General features: G+C 37.8%; 1 protein-coding gene across 18 annotated transcripts in view; it reads right to left on the bottom strand.

Moving 5' to 3' along the window:
• Nucleotides 1–20844, bottom strand: part of CCDC7 (coiled-coil domain containing 7) — a 288810-nt gene that overhangs the window by 180812 nt on the left and 87154 nt on the right. For 17 of the 18 annotated variants that reach the window (XM_082854543.1, XM_082854542.1, XM_082854544.1 and 14 more), the window contains 3 exons: nucleotides 16367–16432; nucleotides 14169–14390; nucleotides 684–929 (listed from right to left, as the gene is read on the bottom strand). In XM_082854543.1, the coding sequence (XP_082710669.1) occupies nucleotides 684–929; nucleotides 14169–14390; nucleotides 16367–16432 (534 nt within the window). The remainder of the gene's footprint in view (nucleotides 1–683; nucleotides 930–14168; nucleotides 14391–16366; nucleotides 16433–20844) is intronic. The other variant, XM_082854548.1, reaches the window with a different exon arrangement.

Below are 20844 nucleotides of genomic sequence, written 5' to 3' on the forward strand. Positions count from 1 at the left end.
TTAAAACTGAGAACAATTAATGGATCTGAGAGACATTTGGGAACACTTAATGGTGTGGAGGGACCCACCAAGCAATATTGTGATTCTTCCTCATAAATAATTCCAAATACATCATGTTAATAATTTTTTATTATGATTCTAGTTTAGATTTATATTTTCACCTGATTCAATCTCTAGAGAAACTCAAATGGCTTTAAAAATTATTTTTATAAGGCCACTTTAATAACTTACATGATAAAAAAATTGTGAATATATGTTAAATATGTACAGCAATTTGATCATTTCCCTTTTTCCCCAAATTTTAAAATAAGAATTTTCTAGGGCTTCCCTGATGGCGCAGTGGTTGAGAGTCCGCCTGCCGATGCAGGGGACACGGGTTCGTGCCCCGGTCCGGGAAGATCCCACATGCCGCGGAGCGGCTGGGCCCGTGGGCCATGGCTGCTGAGCCTGTGCGTCCGGAGCCTGTGCTCCGCAACGGGAGAGGCCACAACAGTGAGAGGCCTGCGTACCTCAAAAAAAAAAAAAAAAAAATCCTAAATATAAAACAGATTGTATCAAAAGACAAACTTTTTATTCCACTTAAATAAGAAAATATTGATGTTTTTAATTAACATTTATTCAAAATATTGAAGGAGTATAGCAATTAAAATAAGTAGCTTTCAAGTTATTGTACTGTATCTTACCTTTGAGATGTCAGTAGCCAGAGTCTTCATTTTAACAAAAGGGGGTGAAACGAATGATGCTGTCGCTGTTTCATTCCCTTGAAGCAATGTTCCAACAGACTGTGAATCTTGAATTTCTTTGCTCAATAATATTCTTGTAAGTGATTTATCATGGGTCTTTGATGAAAGTAGATGGGACAGATCTTCATCAGTTAAAATTTCATTTGAAGTGTTTAAAAAAGGTGATCCATCTTGAGACTTGAGGATCTGTGAAAGATCTGAAATAGCAGGGCTAGCTCTTTCCTTCTCTGAGCTTTAGAATTACGAAACATCTGCTATTAGATTATATGAACAACATTTATTTGTAACTAAAGAATCATTTTCATAATCTATAAGAATAGTAAATAAGCAATTATGATTATTCAGTAATAGTAATACAAATGTGAAATTGATGCTAGATAACAGGCTAAGGATAATATATCTCCTGGGTTTTAAAAGGCACACAGAGGCTCAGCTTGGCCAAGATGGCAGAGTAGGAACACCCTGAGCTCACCTCCTCTAATGGGCACACTAAAATGACAACTATTTACAGAGCAACCATTGATGAGAAAAACTGGATGATTAGCAGAAAAGATCTTCTACTAAAGATACAAAGAAGGAACCACAACAAGACAGGTCAGAGGGGTGGAATCACAGTACAGTCAAGATCCATAGCCCCAAGTGAGTAACCCACAATGGGAGGATAATTACAAAGGTTATCCCTGAGAAACAGGAGGTCCAAGCCCCACACTGGGCTTCCCAGCCCAGGAGTCCTACACCAAGAAGACAAGCCCCCAGAACATCTGGCTTTGATGGTCAACGGGGCTTACTTTCGGGAAAGTCACAAGGCTATGGGAAATAGAGACTCTACTCTTAAAGGGCACAAACACCATCTCACGTGGTCCAGGAGTCATGGTAGAAGCAATAATTTGAAAGGAGCCTGAGTCAGACCCACCTGCTGATCTTGGAGAGCCTACCAGAAAGTCAGGAGGCAACTGGAGCTCACCATGGGGGATACATCAAATGGTGTCAGCCATTTTGGGGAGCTCTTTCTACCACATGGACACTGGTAGAACAAATGTCACTTTGGAATACTCCCTCTAGCTTATTAGCACTGGGACCCAGCCCTGGCCACCAGACTGTCAGAACCGGAACCAAGGTTCTCAGGCCAAGTAACTAGCCAGGCAGGGACATACCCACTAGCTGCCTTAAGATGTCCTGAGCCCACAGCCACCCTGGGACATAGCCCTATCCACCAGCAGGCAGACACCAGCCCTGGGACCCCCTGGGCCCTAGCCCCACCCACTAGCAGACGAACACCAGGTATTAGCCACCTCAGGCCCATCAGCCAGCTGCCCAGACACTGGCCCCACCCACCACCAGACTGAAACAAGCTTCAGGACACCCCAGACCTTACAGCTAGCTATGTCATGAACCAGCCCTGCCCATCAGCAGTCTGACACCACTTCCGGTACCCCTAGGTCCAACAGCCAGAGACACCAGGACCTACCAGTGGCCTACCAGTGGGTCAGAACTAGGCCCAGGATGTGGATTCACATACTGGTGGGTGGGCACCAGCCCTGGGACCCCTTGAGCCCTGACCCACACCACCAGTGGGCAAATGCCAGCCCAGGATCATCACAACCCTGCAGCCTACCTTATCAGGATTCAGCTGCCCACCAGGAGGCCAGCACCTGTGCTGCAATCCCTGGGTCCTGGACCTACTCACCAGCAGGCCAACATCAGCACTGGGACACCATGGGCTCTGTAGCCAGTGGCTCTGGGATCTAGCCCAACCTACCAGTGAGTAAACACCAGCTTTGGGACTCCCAGGGACCTACAGCCAGAGACCCAGGACTTACCCAGGATTCAGCTCTGCCCACCAGTGAGCCAGCACTAGCCCTAGGACACCTTGGGCCCCAGCCCTGCCTATCAGCACACTGACACCAGCTCCAGGACCCCAAGACCTGGTGCCATCCACCAACAGGCCAACACCAGTTATGAGACACTTTGGACCCCTCAGCCAGCCCTGTCAGGAACCAGCCCCACATGGCAGCAGGATGACACTAGATCTGGGAATACCAGCCCAGCAAACACCCAACCCAGAACACAGCTCTGCCCACCAGTGGGCCAGGACTAGCCCTAAAAGCCCCCAGGGTTCCACAGCCAGCTACCTCATGACACAGCCCTGTCAACCAATGGCTGAGAGCCTCCACACATGGCAAGGCCTGGCAACCAACCAGACCAGGGCCCAGCCACACCTAGGAGACTACTCATGGTAGTCAGCCTGCCCACATAGGGGTCACTCCTAGAACAGACAGCTCTGGTGACCAGAGGGGAGTGTGCTGCTGGGACGCATAGGATGTCTCCTACAAAAGGCTCCTTCTCCAAGATACACAGAAAGAAAAACAGAAAACTAGGCAACATGAGGCAACAGAGGATCATGTTCCAAACGAAGGAACAAGATAAAGTCCCAGAGGAAGAACTAAGTTAAATGGAAATAGGCAATCTACCCAACAAAAAGTTCAAGGTAATAATCATGAAAATAATCAAACAACTTGGGAGAAGAATGAACACAGTGAGAAGCTTAACAAAGTTAGAAGATAAAAAGAAGAACCAAATAGAGCTGAAAAATACAATACCTAAAATGAAAAATACACTACAAGGAATCAATAGGAGATTAAATGATACAGAGAAATGGAACAGTGAGCTGGAAAAGGAATAATGAAAAGAAAAAAGAATAAAAAAGAAATCAAGACAGTTTAAAAGACCTCTGAGACAACATCAAGTCTATTAACATTGGCATTAGAGGCATTCCTGAAGGAGAAGAGAGAAAAAGGGGCAAAGGACATAATTGAAGGCATAATAGCTGAAAACTTCCCTAGCCTGGGAAGGGAAATGCACATCAAGGTCCAGGAAGCACAGAGAGTCCCAAACACAATCATCCCAAAGAGGACCATACCAAGACACACTGTAATTAAAATGAGAAAATATAAGATGAAGAGAGAATATTAAAAGCAAGGGAGAAGCAACAAGTTAGGTACAAGGCAACTCCTGTAAGTCTATCAGCTAACTTTTCAGCAGAAACTCTATAGGCCAGATGGAAGTGGCATGGTATATTTTAAATGATGAAAGGGAAAACCTACAACAAGAAATGCTCTACCCCACAAGGCTTTCTTTCAGATTTGATGGAGAGAGCAAAAGTTTTACAACCAAGTAAAAGCAAAGAGTTCAGCATCACCGAACTAGCATTATGAGAAATGTTAAGGGAACTTCTCCATGTGAAAAAGGAAAGACAACAACTAGAAACATAAAAAGTACAAAAGGAAAAAGCTCATTGATAAAGGCAAATATACAGTAAAGGTAGTAAATCAACCACACACAAAGTTAGTAGGAAGGTTAAAAGACAAAAGTAGTAAAATTATCTATATTCACAATAAGCATTTAAGGGATACACAAAACAAACAGATGTAAAAGATGATGTCATAAACAGTAATCATGGGGGAAAGGAAGTAAAAACACAGGGTTGTTAAAATTCATTTGAAATTAAGAAATCAGAAATTGGAAATAATCATATATATATTGAGAGATTCCTATATATAAATCTCATGGTAACCTCAAACCAAAAACCTATTATAGACACACACACAAAGAGAAAAGAATCCAAACATGACACTAAAGACTGTCATCAAATCACAAAAGAACAAAAGAAGAAAGGGGAAAAAAGACCTACAAATCCAAAACAATTAACAAAATGGCAATAAGAACATACTAATCAATAATCACACTAAATGTAAACAGAATAAATGCCCCAATCAAAAGACACAGACTGACTGAATGGATACAAAAACTATATATATGGCTACAAGAGACTCACTTCAGATCTAAGACATACAACAGACTGAAAATGAGGGGATGTAAAAAGGTATTCCATGTAAAATGGAAAGCAAAAGAAAGCTGGGGTAACAATACTTATATCAAAAATAAATAGACTTAGAGATTATAACAAGAAACAAAGAAGGGCATTAAATAATGATAAAGGGATCAATCCAAGAAGGTAAAACAATTGTAAATATATATGCACCCAACATAGGAGCACCTAAATACATAAAGCAAATATTAATAAACATAAAGAGAGAAATTGGCAGTAACACAATAACAGTAGGGGACTTTAACATCCCACTCATATAAATGGACAGATGATCCAGACAGAAAATCAATACGGAAACACTGACTTAGATTACTCATTAGACCACCACTACATTAGACCACATGGACTTGTTTCTACTCCCTCATGCTGCAGCATGAGTCCCAATAAAGCCTTGCCTCAATTTCTTGTCTGACCTCATCAATTTCTATTCATTAAAGAGTGCAAGGACCCTGGTCAGCAACAGTATCTCACAGAAAGGAGCCCATACACTCGTCTGGAGCCCCAATTTTTTGACTGCTGCCCAGGACACCTCTAGTTTGCCCAGTTCTGGGGGCCAGCAGGGCTTACACTTGCAGTCACATGGGGCTGTACATATTTGCATCCTTTAAAAGCTATTAGCGGAGGGTCTCACTTCAAATCAGCCTGAATCTAGGAATGAGATCTCCCCTCTAAGACACTGGTCTAGGAACACCCTCAATAACTGAGAATTATTACAACTAAAATAGGCTGCTTGGACAACAACAAAGGTTTGAGAGACAACCCAGACCTAAGGCAGGGTTGAACGACAAGGTCACCTTACACAAGGCCATCCAAACAAAAATAACATTCAGAGATACAAACCACTATGTATAAAATAGATAAGCAACAAGGATACACTGTATAGTACAGGGAAATATAGCCATTGTTTTGTAATAACTTTAAATGGATTATGAGCTATAAAAATATTAATCACTATGTTGTACATCTGAAACTAATACAATACTATAAATCAACTATACTTCAATTTTAAATAGATAGAAAAAACATTAATGAAACAGTGATAAGTAACACCTGAGAAAGGGTTCAAAGTAATGGTCATAATAATATGCTCACCAAACTAAGGAGAATGGAACACAGTAGGAACTTCAACAAAGAGAAAGAAAATGTAAGAAAAATCCAAGAAAAATCCAAACAGAAGTCACAGAGCTAACATCTCTAATTATTAGAGAAAGATAATCAAAACTACAATGAGGTATCACCTCACACTGGTCAGAATGGCCATCATTAAAAATATCTACAAATAACAAATTCTGGAGAGGGTGTGGAGAAAAGGGAATCCTCCTACACTGTTGGTGGGAATGCATACTGGTGCAGCCACTATGGAAAACAGTATGGAGGCTCCTCAAAAAAACTAAGAATAGAGTTGCCATGTGATCCAGCAAAACACTCCTGGGTGCATATCTGGACAAAATTATAATTCAAAGAGATACATGCACCCCTATGTTCACAGCAGCACTATTCACAATAGCCAAGACATGGAAACAACCTAAATGTCCATCGACAGCTGAATGGATAAAGAAGATGTGGTACATATGCACAATGGAATATTACTCAGCCATAAAAAAGAATGAAATAATGCCATTTGCAACAACATGGATGGACCTAGAGATTATCACACTAAGTGAAGTCAGAAAGAGAAAGACATACCATATGATATCACTTATATGTGGAATCTAAAATGTGACATAAATGAACTTATCTACAAAGCAGAAACAGACTCACAGACACAGAAAACAAACTTATGGTTACCAGAGGGGAAAGAGGGTAGGGGAGGGATAAATTATACAGAATGGATAAACCACAAGTTCCTAATTTATAGCCCAGGGAACTATATTCAATATCCTGTGATAAAATATAATGGAAAAGAATATGAAAAAGAATGTATGTGCGTGTGTGTGCGTGCGTGCGCGTGTGTGTGTATATATATATATCTACACACACACGCGCACGCACGCACACAAACATAACTGAATCACTGTGCTGTACAGCAGAAATTAACAAAACATTGTAAATCATCTACAGTAAGTCCCCTACATATGAACCTTCAAATTGCGAACTTTCAAAGATGTGACATGCGTTTGCATGTCCAATCACGTAAGTTAGTCCACATGTCTGGTGTAAACTGTCATATGCGTACATCCTCTACAAGTGGTTGTGCTTTTGTGTACTTTATTGTACAGTACTATACAGAGTACAGCAGTACAGTATCTTTATTTCAAGCCCAGGATGTCCGGAAGCAAGTGTAAAAGCACTGGTGATGTAGCTGGTACTGCTAAGAAGCACCAAGCGATAATAATGGAAACAAAAGTGAAAATAATTGAGAGAGTGGAGCGACAAGAAGAAGAAGTACTGAAGAACTGAAGAGATTCACAATGCAGGAAATGGCAAGGGGATTTTCTTTATTTGAGGAAGCAATGTTAGTTTTTGAGGCATAGGACCTGAATGTAGAACAGTACACATGAAGATTGCAGCAGCCATTGAGAATGCAATCCAGAGCTACCATGTCATCTATGACAAGAAAAAAAGAGCTACTAACTAGACATCACTGGAACCGTTTTTCAAGAGGATAGGTAGACTTGAATCCAGCAAGCAACCAGAACCTGTGTCACCAACGTCAGGCGTGAGTGAAAATGCAGCTTGCCCTCCCTCTCCTATTTCTGATCCTTCAGCTCTACCATCTCCCACCTCCACTCCCTCCTCCAGTCTATAACTCTTTTTGCCTGTTCACTCGATGCCAGCTGTTGTACTGTTCTACTGTACTTTTCAAGGCACTGTACTATAAGATTAAAAATGTTTACTTTTGTGTTTGTTTTTTATGTATCACTTGTATGAAAAGTATTATAAACCTATTACAGTACAGTACTATATAGACAATTGTGTTAGTTGGGTACGTAGGCTAACTTTCCTGAACTTATGCCAACAAACTGGACTCATGAACATGCTTTTGGAACAGAACTCATTCGTATGTAAGGGACTTACTGTATACTTCAATAAAATAAATTAAAAAAATAAAAATTAAAAAATAGAAGCCAGAGAGCTAAAGAATACAATAACTTAACTGAAAAATACACTAGAGGGGTTCAAGAGCAGACTAGATGAAGCAGCAGAAAGGATAAGAGAACTCAGACAGGGCACAGGAACCCACCTAATCAGAGCAGCAAAAATTTAAAAAAATTTTTTAAGTGAAGATAGCTTAAGGGACTAACAGGACAACATCAAGTGGACTAACAGTCACATTATAAGATTCCCAGAAGAAGGAGAGAAAAAAAGCAGAAAGCTTTTTTGAGGAAATAATGGGTACAAAACTTCCCTAAGCTGGGGAAAGAAACAGACATCCAGATCCAGGAAGGCCAGAGAATTCAAAATAAACCGGACTCAAAGAGATCCACACCAGGACACGTTATAATTAAAATGTCAAAAGTTAAGGACAAAGAGATAATTTTAAAAACAGCAAGAAAGAAAAAAAAAAAGCAACGGGGCACCTCCATTAAACAGTCAGCATATGGACTTCCCTGGCAGTCCAGTGGTTAAGACTCCACTCCGTGCTTCCACTGCAGGGGATACGGGTTTGATCCCTGGTCAGGGAACTAAGATCCTGCATGCTGCATGGTGTGGTCAAAAAATTAAAACAAACGAAAAAGAAAAAAAAAGGAGTCAGCATATTTTTCAGCAGAAACATCACAGGCCAGAATAGAGTGTTGTGATATACTCCAAGTGCTGAAAGAAAAAGATTCCCATCCAGTACTCTACCTGGCAACATCTTTGTTCAGAATTGAAATAGAGATAGTTTTCCAGACAAGCAAAAGCCAAAGGAGCTCATCACCACTAAACAAGACTAACAAGAAATGTTTAGTGACTTCTTTAAGCTAAAAAGAAAGGGTGCTAATTAGTAACAAGAAAACATGTGAAAGTGTGAATCTCACTGGCAAAGGTAAATATATAGTGAACGTAGTGAATGCATCATTTATAAAGTTAGTGTGAAAGTCAGAAGTCAAAAGCAGTAAAAATAACTGCAACCACAATAACTAGTTAAGAAACACACAAGACAAAAAGATGTAAAATGTGACATCCAAAACATGAAACATGGCAGGGGGAGAGTAAAAATGTAGGGCTTTAGAATGTATTTAAACTGAAGTTGTTATCAACTTAAAATAGACTGTTATAAATATAACTTGTTACATGAAAGCCTCAAGGTAACCACCATGCAAAAACCTATAGTAGATACACAAAAGATGATAAGACATGAATCTAAGCATACCACTAAAGAAAGCAAACCACAAGGGAAGAGAGAAAGAGAAATAAGGCACAGACAGTGAAGGGATGGGAAAAGGATATTCCATGCAAGTGGAAACCAAAAGAAAGCTAGAGTAGCTATACTTCTATCAGACAAAATTTGAAACAGAAACCATAACAAGAGACAAAGAAGGGTATTACATAATGATAAAGGGGTCAACCCAACAAGAGGATGTAATATTATGCATGCAATATAGGAGCAACAAATATATAAACTATTAATTGACCTAAAGGTAGAAATATATAGCAATACAATAATAGTAGGGGACTTTAATACCCCACTTACATCAACGAATAGATCATTCAAACTGAAAATCAATAAGAAAGGATTGTCTTTAAATGACATATTAGATCAGATTAACTTAACAGATATATTTAGAACATTCCATTCAAAAGAAACAGGATACAGATTCTTCTCAAGTGCACACAGAACATTCTCCAGGATAAATTACATGTTAGGCCACAAAACAAGTTTTAACAAATTTAGGATTAGAGTAAAATCATATTAAGTATCTTTTCCAACCACAATATTATGAAAATAGAAATAAATTACAAGAAGAAAACTGGAAAATTTACAAATATGTGAAGATGAAACAACATGCTACTGAACAACCAATGGGTCAAGAAGGAAATCAAAACCAAAATTAAAACAGTACCTTGAGACAAAAGAAAATGGATATACAACATACTGAAATATAGGGGATGCAATGAAAGCAGCTTTAAGAGAAAAGTTCATAGTAATAAATGCTTAACTCACAAATAAGAAAAATTTCAAATAAATAACATAAATTTACACTCTGAGAAAAAGAAGAACAAAGCCCAACTTTCGTAGAAGAAAGGAAATAACAAAGATCACATCGGAAATAATGAAATGGAGTCTAAAGAAATGACCAAAAAATAATCAATAAAACCAAGAGCTGGTTCTTTGAAAAGATAAACAAAAATGACAATTAGCTAGACTTACAAAGAAAAAAAGATAAAAGGCTCAAATAAATAAAATCAGAAATAAAAGAGGAAACATGACAACTGATATCACAGAGATACAAAGGATCCAAAGGGACTACTATGACAATTATACACCAATAGTATGGACAATCAAGAATAAATTCATAAATTCCTACAATATACAACCTTCTAAGACTGAATCATGAAGAAAGAAAAATTGAACAGTCTGATTACTACTATTAAGGATAATGAATCCATAATTTTATTTATTATCTCTGGAAATTGGCATTGTTAGGGATATTTATTCTTTCCTTGTTATTTTCTGAATATTTTAAATGTTCTACAGAGAATACATGCTGTTACAATAAATACATACAAGTAACAGTATAAAAAAGAAAATAGCCTTGTGGGTTCTTGCTACTAAGTTTAACCTCATATTCAGTACATTTATAAAGCTAATGATCATTTTCCCTGGAACCTATCAGATTTTCCAGTGTTTGTTCACAGTGATTTCTTCAAATCCAGATACTTTTACTGAAAGCAGAGAAACTGTCTACAGTAAAGATGCAGGAATAAAGATGCAGACATAGAGGATGGACTTGAGGACACAGGGAGGGGGAAAGGTAAGCTGAGACGAAATGAGAGAGTGGCATGGACATATATACACTACCAAATGTAAAACAGATAGCTAGTGGGAAGCAGCCGCATAGCACAGGGAGATCAGCTCGGTGCTTTGTGTCCACCTAGAGGGGTGGGATAGGGAGGGTGGGAGGGAGACGCAAGAGGTAGGAGATATTGGGATATATGTATGCACATAGTTGATTCACTTTGTTATACAGCAGAAACTAACACACCACTGTAAAGCATTATACTCCAATAAAGATGTTTAAGAAAATAAATACATAAAACTCCTTAAACAAAGGTCCAGGACCAGGACACTTCCCTGGTGAATTCCATCAAATATCCACAGAAGGATAAACACCAATGCTTTCTCAAACTCGTCCAAACAACAGAAGAGGAGGAAATATTTCCAAACTCGTTTTACAAGACCAGCATTACTCTGATACCAAAACCAGACAAGGTCACCACAAGAGAAGAAAATTACAGACAAACAACCCTTAATAACATAGATGCAAAAATCCTCAACAAAATGTTAGCAAACTGATACAACAATCTATTAAAAGGATCATACATCACGAGCAAGAGGGATTTCTATCAGGGCTGCAGAAATGGTTCAATATCTACAAATCAATCAATGTGATATACCACATTAACAAAATGAAGAATAAATGTTGTATGATCATCTCAATAGCTGTAAAAGAAAAAAACATTTCACAAAATTCAACATTTATTTATGACAAAAACTCTCAACAAAGTGGGTATAGAGGAAACGTACTCAACAAAAAATAGGCCACGTATAACAAACTCACAGATAATGTAATACTCAAAGATGAAAAGCTGAAACCAATTCCTCTAAGATCAGGAAGAAGAAAAGGATGCCCACTCCTGCCACTTTTAGCAAACATATTATTGGAAGTCCTAGTCACAGCAATTTGGCAAAATAATAATAATAAAAGGCATCTACATTGGAAAGGAGAAAATAAATCTGTCACTATTTGCAGATGACATGATAGAGAAAACCCTAAAGACTACCAAAAAACTGTTAGAAATATAAAGTTGCAGGATACAAAACTGATTAACAAAAATCTATTGCATTCCTATACAATAAAAATGAACTATCCAAAAGATAACTTAAGAAAACAATGCCACCTACAATTGCATCAAAAAGAATAAAATAGCTAGGAATAAATTTAACAAAGGAAGTGAAAGACCTGTACACTGAAAACTATATGTCCTTGATGGCACAAGACACAAATAAGTGGAAAGATATTCCATGCTCATGGATTGGAAGAATTAATATTGTTAAAATGTCCATTATACTGAAAACAATCATCAGGTTTGAGGCATTCCTTATCAAATTTCGAATGGCATATTCACAGAAATAGAACAAACAATCCTGAAATTTGTATGGAACCATAAAAGATCCTGAATAGTCAAAGCAATCTTGAGAAAGAAGAACAAAGCTGGAGGCATCATGTGCCCTGACTTCAAACGATATTACAAAGCTATGGAAATCAAAACAGTATGATATGGGGGGAAAAACAGACATTGATCAATGGAACAGAGTAGAGAGCCCAGAAATAAACCCACACATATATGGTCAATCAATTTATGATGAAGGAGCCAAGAATATACAACGGAGAAAGGACAGTCTCTTTGATGAATAGTGTTGGGAAACTGGAAAACCACATGCAAAGAATGAAACTGGACCACTTTCTTACACCATACAAAAAAATTAACTCCAAACGAATTAAAGACTTGAATGTAAGACATGAAATTATAAAACATCTAAAAGAAACATAGATGATAAGTTCCTTGACATAGGTCTTATTGAATTTGGGGGGTTTGACACCAAAAGCAAGACATCAAAAGCAAAAATAAACAAGTGGAACTACATCAAATGAAAAAGCTTCTGCAGAGCAAAGGAAACCATCAACATAATGAAATGGCAACCTACTAAATGGGAGAAAATCATATATCTAATAAAGGGTTAATATCCAAAATACATAAAGAACTCATAAAACTCAATTGCAAAACAAAAATAGTATCAATCTGAGTAAAAAATGAGCAGATGATCTGAACAGACATTTTTCCAAAGAAGACATACATATGGCCAATAGGTACATGAAAAGATGTTCAAAATCACTAATCAACAGGGAAATGCAAATCCAAACCACAATGAGACATCACCTCACACCTGTCAGAATTGCTATTGGCATAAAGACAAGAAATAACAAAGTGTTGGTGAGAATAGGTAAAAGGAAACCCTTGTGCACTGTTGGTGGGAATGTAAATTGGTGCAGCCACTATGGAAAAGAGTATGGAGTTTCCTCAGAAAAACTAAAAATACAACTACCAGATGATCCAGGAAATATCCACTTCTGGATATTTTTCCAAAGTAAATGACAACACTAACTGGAGAAGATATATGCAGTCCCATGTTTAATGCAGCATTATTTACATTAGCCAAGGTATGGGAACAGCCTATGTGTCCACTGTTGGGTGAACAGATAAATATTATATATATATATACACACACACATACATAAGTGCATGCACACACGCACACGCGCACACATACACAGTAAAGTATTATTCAGCCATGAAAAACAATGAAACCTTGCCATTTGTGACAACATGGATGGACCTTGAGAGGATTATGCTAAGTCAAATAAGTCAGACAGGGAAAAACAAATACCATATGACCTCACTTACATGTGGAATCTAACACAAAATAAAACAAAAACTAAGCGCATAGATACAGAGAACAGATTGGTAGTTGCCAGAGGCAGGAACTGGGGGTGAGGGGGGTGGCTGGGCAAAATGGGTGAAGGGAGTCAAAAGGTACAAACTTCCACTTATAAAATAAACAAGTCTAGGGGATGTAATGTACAGCATAGTGACGACAGTTAATACTACTACACTGAATATTTGAAAGTTGCTAACAGAGTAAATGTTGAAAGTTCTCATTACAAGAAAAAAAGTTCTGTAATTATGTATAGTGATACATGTTACCTAGACTTGTGGTGATCGAGTCACAATATATGTAAATACTGAATCATCATATTGTATACCTGAAAATAATATAATGTATGTCAATTATACCTCAATAAAAAATTTTTAAACATAAAACATTATTTTATATCTGACAAGTCTGTATTGGATCAACTGTCCTGAACAAAAAAGGAAACATCTGGATTACCAAAAACCCACAAAAATCAATACACAGTTAATTTATAGATTCAAATTCCAGATAATAATGAACTGATATAACCAAAAAGCAAAAGGCAAAATTCCAAGCAAAAGATAGTACATAGAAAAAATTTTAAAATAATATACAGGGCTTCCCTGGTGGCGCAGTGGTTGAGAGTCCGCCTGCCGATGCAGGGGACACGGGTTCGTGCCCAGGTCCGGGAAGATCCCACATGCCGCGGAGCGGCTGGGCCCGTGAGCCATGGCTGCTGGGCCTGCGCATCCAGAGCCTGTTGCTCTGCAACAGGAGAGGCCACAACAGTGAGAGGCCCGCGTACCGCAAAATAATAATAATAATAATAATAATAATATACAAGTGAAGTAAATAATAATATAAAAGGTTAAACTTCTCACAACACTTATTACTGTTTTGGTTATTTCCTTACCTGTGGATGTTTAATTTTATCATTTTCTTTTTGTCCACCTGAATCTGCCACTAGTGTTTTTCTTGTGTCTTTCTCCAATGGTATATATTTTGAATCTTCACCTTTAACTTTTATTTTATCAATACCCATTTCTGCTGTTGTCTTGGTCTTTCCCTCACTTTTAAGTAACTCCATTTCTTGATTTTGGAAATAGGCAAGTTGCTCCTTAGCTCTTTCAGCTTCCTGTTTTTAAAAAAGTAACTTTGTCAAGCATTATTTCTATGACATTTTCCTGCCAACATGACAACTTTCAGGAATCTTCATATATTCATGGCCACACTGGTTCTTAATTTTATTTTTACAGAGTTAGAGGAAACTAAGTTAAACCACTGGTATAATCCATAGTTTAACAGATCCAAATTAAAATTAAAAACTATGAAGAAATCTCTTCTACTTAAAGGGCTATTTTCATATGCAAGAGGTTCTACTGGCCACTGTTTTTTAAGGCTCTAATTATAATACAGGTACAATAAAAGTTAATAAAATGCATACATTATACATAGAATGTACCCAAGATAATTAAGATCTGTAATGTCAAATAATAAAAGAAAATGTGAAAAGTTATTTCTTCTAAAATAAATTTTTTAATGTCACTTTTAATATTCACAAAAGTTATTTGTATGAAAGAAGGAAAAAAGTTCAGTCTCACCACAAACAGAAAGCTCACTGTTAACATGTTGATATATACTCTTTTTAAGTATTTCTAATTATAGCTAGTGCATATGTGTATATGTATTTTTAAACTTTTATCTAGATTGGATCATACTATACATAGAGGCATAATATGCTCTTTTCATTAAATAACGTCATAAGGTATGTTTTCATGATGATAAATATACATCCAAATCAGAATAGCTAACAGAAATATATTTTAATAATATACCTTAATTAATTTAGCAAATTTCTTATCAGTGGACATATTGGTAATTTTTAAAAAATTGCTATTAAAATTTTTCTATTCTACATACTTGTACAAAATCTTTGTACATTTTTTCTTTTTTACAATAAATTTTTAGAAATGGGATGGTTCACTGTAAAGACTATGTCTTTCCAAGACTTTTGTTATGTATTTTCTTCCAGAAAAGTATCAATCCATACTGACAATAGAAGTATGTGAAAGACTGCTCATTGCAGCATAAATCCACAAATATTGGTTATTTCTGTTCCTTAAATTTTTAACAAAATGGTAGGTAAAAAATATGTATCCCTCTGCTATTTTAAAATGCATTTATTTGATAACTAGTAAGGATGAATATATTTGTATGCATTTATTGACCATGTGTGTTTCTCAATTATGACTTGCCTATTTGTGTCCTTTGTCTATTTAGGAGGAAGAATATCCATATTTCCTGTAGATTTGTAAAAGATCTTGATATAAAACATTTTGTAAAGATTTTCCATTTACCTTTATATCTCATGAATTTTTTAACCATAAAAAGTTTTATTTTATATATAGCCAAATATATTAACATATTCCTTTATGGTATAATGCTTAGGAAGCCTTGTTCTAGCCAAGACATGTAACTGTTACTCAGTGTTTCTTCCAATATATTAATAGTTCATTTATTACTTTTGGATCTTAAACCAATCTGCAACTTATTTTAGTGTATTACATTAACTAGAAACCCAACAATGTTTTCACAGTAGTTTACTTTTGTGACTATTTTATCCTTCTATGAAAAAATTTTAATAACTGAAACTATAAACTATAAAATTACTATATTCATTTGAATCTGTTTCTGGACTTTTCATTCAGTACCAAATCCAGAACCACACTGCTTTAGTTATTGTGTTTTTATATTTTATATTGATTTTTGGATGAGCAAATCCTCCTTAATTGTTCTTCTGTGAAATCACCAGTTTCTTATCTCAATATATCCTATAATAATTATGCTAATTTCAAAAAAACCCATTTGTATCTAGAAATAAATTGCTTTAAGCTTGTATATCAATTTTCTTTCTAGCTTACTGTTTTGGAAAGAATACATACTAAATTTTATTAATATATTTCCATTGCATAAAATGAGAATACTTTAAACCTGGCAAAATAATACTATAGACCTATTAGTTTACAAAGTTAAAATTATTCATTTAAAAAGTTGTTTATAGATATTTTCTTCCCTTGTTAACAATTTCAAAGGAACATGATATCTTTTTACCTGTAAAGCTTGTTTCAGTTGTTCCCGAAGAACTCTGTTCTCAATTTTCAGAGCATGTGCTACTTCCTAGGATGTAATATGGGGGGAAAGTATTCATTGGTATTTTTGTTTTTATTAATTTATTATCATAATTATTACCTTTCTAAAGTGCATAGATAGCCAAGATGATGATTTGAGCATAAACATTTACTGCACACTTCTCAGGCAGAATGGTGGATAACTTCTGTAGCTATAGCTTCCTATTGATTTTCCATAGGAAAAGTGACCTTGAATCTACGAAATTATAACTACAGTAAACATTTCATTACTCCTTTTCTCAAGGCCTGAAATATTTAAATACAAATATTTCAAATTTTAAGAAAAGAAGCAACTCTACTCTTAACACAAAAGAAATATAGTTCTGATTTTGTGAGAACGAGTAGATTCTACTATGCATGGAAAGTCTCAAGAATTCTCCATCAGATGGAAGACAGTTTGAGGAACCATATCTAAAATCCCCAGTTTCTTTCTTTCCTTTTTTTTTGATGATAGCCATTCGGACTGGTGTGAGATGATATCTCATTGTAGTTTTGATGCATTTCTCTAATAATTAGCGATGTTGAACATCTTTTCATGTGTCTCTTGGCCATCTGTATGCCTTCTTTGGAGAAATGTCTATTTAGGTTTTCTGCGCATTTTTTGATTGGGTTGTTTGTTTTGATGATATTAAGCCCCATGAGCTGTTTGTAAATTATGGAGATTAATCACTTGTCACATCATTTGCAAAAAAAAAAAAGTGATACAAATGAACTTATTTACAAAACAGAAACAGGCTCACAGACTTAGAGAACGAACTTATGGTTACTATGAGGGAAGGGTGGGTGGAAGGGATAGTTAGGGAGTTTGGAATTGACATGTACACACTGCTATATTTAAAATGGATAACCAATAAGGAACTAGCACAGGGAACTCTGCTCAATATTCTGTAACAACCTAATTGGGAAAAGAATTTGAAGAATAGATACATGTATATGTAGCTGAATCACTTTGTTGTATACCTGAAATTAACACAATGTTGTTAATCAACTATACTCCAATATAAAATAAAAAGTTAAAAAAAAAAAAGTCCCCGGTTTTGATTCTGGTATAGCAGAGCAAGTTCCTACTGGACAAACCCTGCCACACATAACAACCACAAACTCTAAACAAAATACAAATATCAACACTAGAGAGCAAACAAGAGTAGGTAGATTCTTGAGAGAAGCTGACACTTAGAAGAAGGGAAAAGTCCTACATAAGATCCTTGTTTTCCAGCTTCTAATCTGAGGGCAAACCCACTGAGCCAGGCAGAACCCTAATAGCTAATTAAAACAAACAAACAAACAAACCTGAGTTTTTAGACCTTACAAACCAGGGTACAGAGTTCAGGGCAACCACAGCCACTGGAAAGGTTAGGGGAAATCACACAAAGAAGGGAGCTGGAGACAGGGCGCCCCAAACCATTTGTACAAACTACACAAATCTACCCCTGACCCCTTAAGCATATATGCATAAGGAAGATTCTAAACAGCCTAGCAAAAGCTATAAGAAATTAAATGTGATTTAAGCTGCTGCCTAAATACAGAATTTTCATTTTGCACCCAATCATGTTAATAATAAATTAAAGCAAAATAAATAAACAAAAATAGTACCAATCATAAGAAGAATATAGCAGAATCCAGAGCTTCAACAACATGACATTCACAATATCCAAGATACAATTAAGAATTATTTGAATCTGAAGAAACAGGAAAATGAGACTTACTCTTAAAAGAAAAGAAAATTTACAGGGAAGGTGGTTAAAGATGGGGCACAGCAAGAGCCTGGACTTACCTCCTACCATGGAATCAGCAAATATATACCTACATACAGATCAGTTCCCTCTGAAAAGAACTTTAGAACTAGCCAAACAAGTGCTCCACAACAAAGAATAAAAAGGGACTATATCAAGACAGGTAGGAGAGGCAAAGAAACACTCTCACCAGAAACCCTACCCCCAGCATGACAGCACACTTTAGAGAGGGATCTCACCAGACAGGCACTTTTCCCAGAGGAGCAAGGGATGCTTCCCATATCAAGCACCCTGGCTCCTGGGATCTACACCAGAGAAAGGAACCGCTGAAATGCCTTGCTTTGAAAACCAATGGGGCTGACATCCAATGGTCCCAAAGTGCTATAGAAAACTGAGAACCCCCTCCCCACAAAGGGCTGACATGTGGTCTCACTCACCTGGAGACCCAGGGAAAGAACAGCGGTCTGAAAAGTGTCATGATTATATATGAAGGGGAGTCGTTTTCAAATCTAAAAGCATCAGCTGGAGGGGTGGTGGACAGCAGAAACACTCCCCAGAAACAGAAGCACTGTCAGACACCATTATTGCACTCCCCACCTCATCTGCTAGCACAGGCTTACAGCTTGGATGCAGGGGTGAGCCAATCATGGCAATACCCCACTGCACTACTGAAGCCAGAGAGCTCCAGAGGCTGCAATGTTCCCCCACTCCCTGCCTAGGATGGACAGGAACGAATGGTCACAGCATTTTCCTGCAACCTAGCTAAAGTCTGCAAGTGCAGGCAACTACTATACTCCCCCTTCCTCTGGCTGGGGCTGATGAGTGCAAGCAGTCATGGTATTTTCCCTCTCCCAGCCTAAAGCTGACTCAACACTCCCCTGCCCCCTAAGCTGAGGGTGGCAAGACTGAGAAGTCAGGGTCTAAACCCAATGCATGCACACAGACAAGGCACTCTCAATGCTGCATTGCTAAAGCCTGTGGGCAGGCAGTCAGGTCATTTTCCCATTGCCTTCCTGAAGCAAGAGAGCAAGACCCACCCCCTACACTCTCCAGCTACCCAGCTAAAGCCAGTGGGAGTACACAATCCACACAAGGGAAACCCCCTGATCACTTAGCCCCAGTGGCCCATGGGGCTGGTGTTCCTGAGTTCCATGGGACTGTAACTTGGAGACAGTTATTGGCAGGCCACCACCCTCAGCCTGGAGCTTCACCCTGAGGGACAGGCTTCATGTTTACCACACTTTCGGAGGCTAAGGACACACTCCCAGGAAACGTAACCAGGGACACATCAGGTTTGTGTACCCCCTTGGCCTCACCCCTTGACAAGACTCCCGAGAAAGGAGCTTATATACTCATCAGGAGCTTAGCTTTTTGCAAATGTTGCCCAGGGGACACCTCCAGATCTCCTGGTCTGGAGACCAGCAGGGATTACAATTGTGACCCCACAGCATAGTATATATCTGCACACTTTAAAAGCTACTACCTGAGGGCCTAGCATCCAATCAACCTGAAACTAGGTGTTAAATCAGATTCCTCCCCTTGGAACACTGACAGGGCATGGCACACCATCGATAACAGAAACACTTCAAGAATTAATCAAACAGCACCCCCCACAAAACCAGGATGGGTAAACGTTCTGAACCCTGCTCTGCCCATGCAGTAAACAGGCCACAACTTGGCCAGGCAAGGGCCCCAAGCTCTACCTAGCCCACACAGAGACCTAGCTACAACCAGGACAGGCAAGTGACTCAAACTCAAGCCTTGGTTGCATCACAGCTGGTGGATGCAGCCCACTGTGAGGGATGCCCATGAAGTGCCTGACTCCTGTGGTCAGGGAAGATTGCACTTTTAGGCCACACAGAACAGCTCCTACACAAGGCCACTCCTTCAAGACTGCAGGAGGTAGTTACTTCCCCTAATACCTATAGACAAACACAGAGAGACAGGCAAAATGAAGAGACAGAGGAATATATGTTCAACACTATAGACCAAGGCGAATCCCCAGAAAAAGGCCTTAATAAAACAGAGATGACCAACCTAAAAGAGTTTCAACCTAAAAGATTTTAAAGTAATGATCATAAAAAAGCTCACCAATTTCAGGAAAGGAATGAATGAGCATAGTGAGACCTTCAACAAAGAGACAAAAAATATAAGAAAATACCAAACAGGAAGTTATAATGAACTGAAAAACAAGCTAGATGGGTTCAACATCAGAATGGATGAAAAAGAAGCAAAAATAAGCAAGTAGGAAGACAAAGCAATGGAAAACACCCAGAAAGAGCAGCAAAATGAAAAAAGAATTTTAAAAAGTGAGGATACCTTAAAGGACCTCTAGGACAACATTAAACAAAATAACATTTGCATTTATGGGGGTCCCCAAAAGGAGAAAAGGCCAGAAAAATTACTTGAAGAAATAATGGCTGAAAAATTCTCTAATCTGGGGAAGAAAACAGACATCCAGGTCCAGAAAACAAAGAGAATTCCAAATAACATGAACACAAAGAGAAACACACCGCTATACTTTGTAATTAAAATGGTACAAGTTAAAGATAAAGAGGAAATCTTAAAAGCAGCAAGAGAAAAGCAACTTATTAGGTACAAGGAAAACCCCATAAGGCTATGAAAAGATTTTTCAGCAGAAACTTTGTAGGCCAAAAGGGAGTGGAAT

Source organism: Leucopleurus acutus (assembly GCF_964270905.1).
Source record: "Leucopleurus acutus genome assembly, chromosome: 1".
Lineage (NCBI taxonomy): Eukaryota > Metazoa > Chordata > Mammalia > Artiodactyla > Delphinidae > Leucopleurus > Leucopleurus acutus.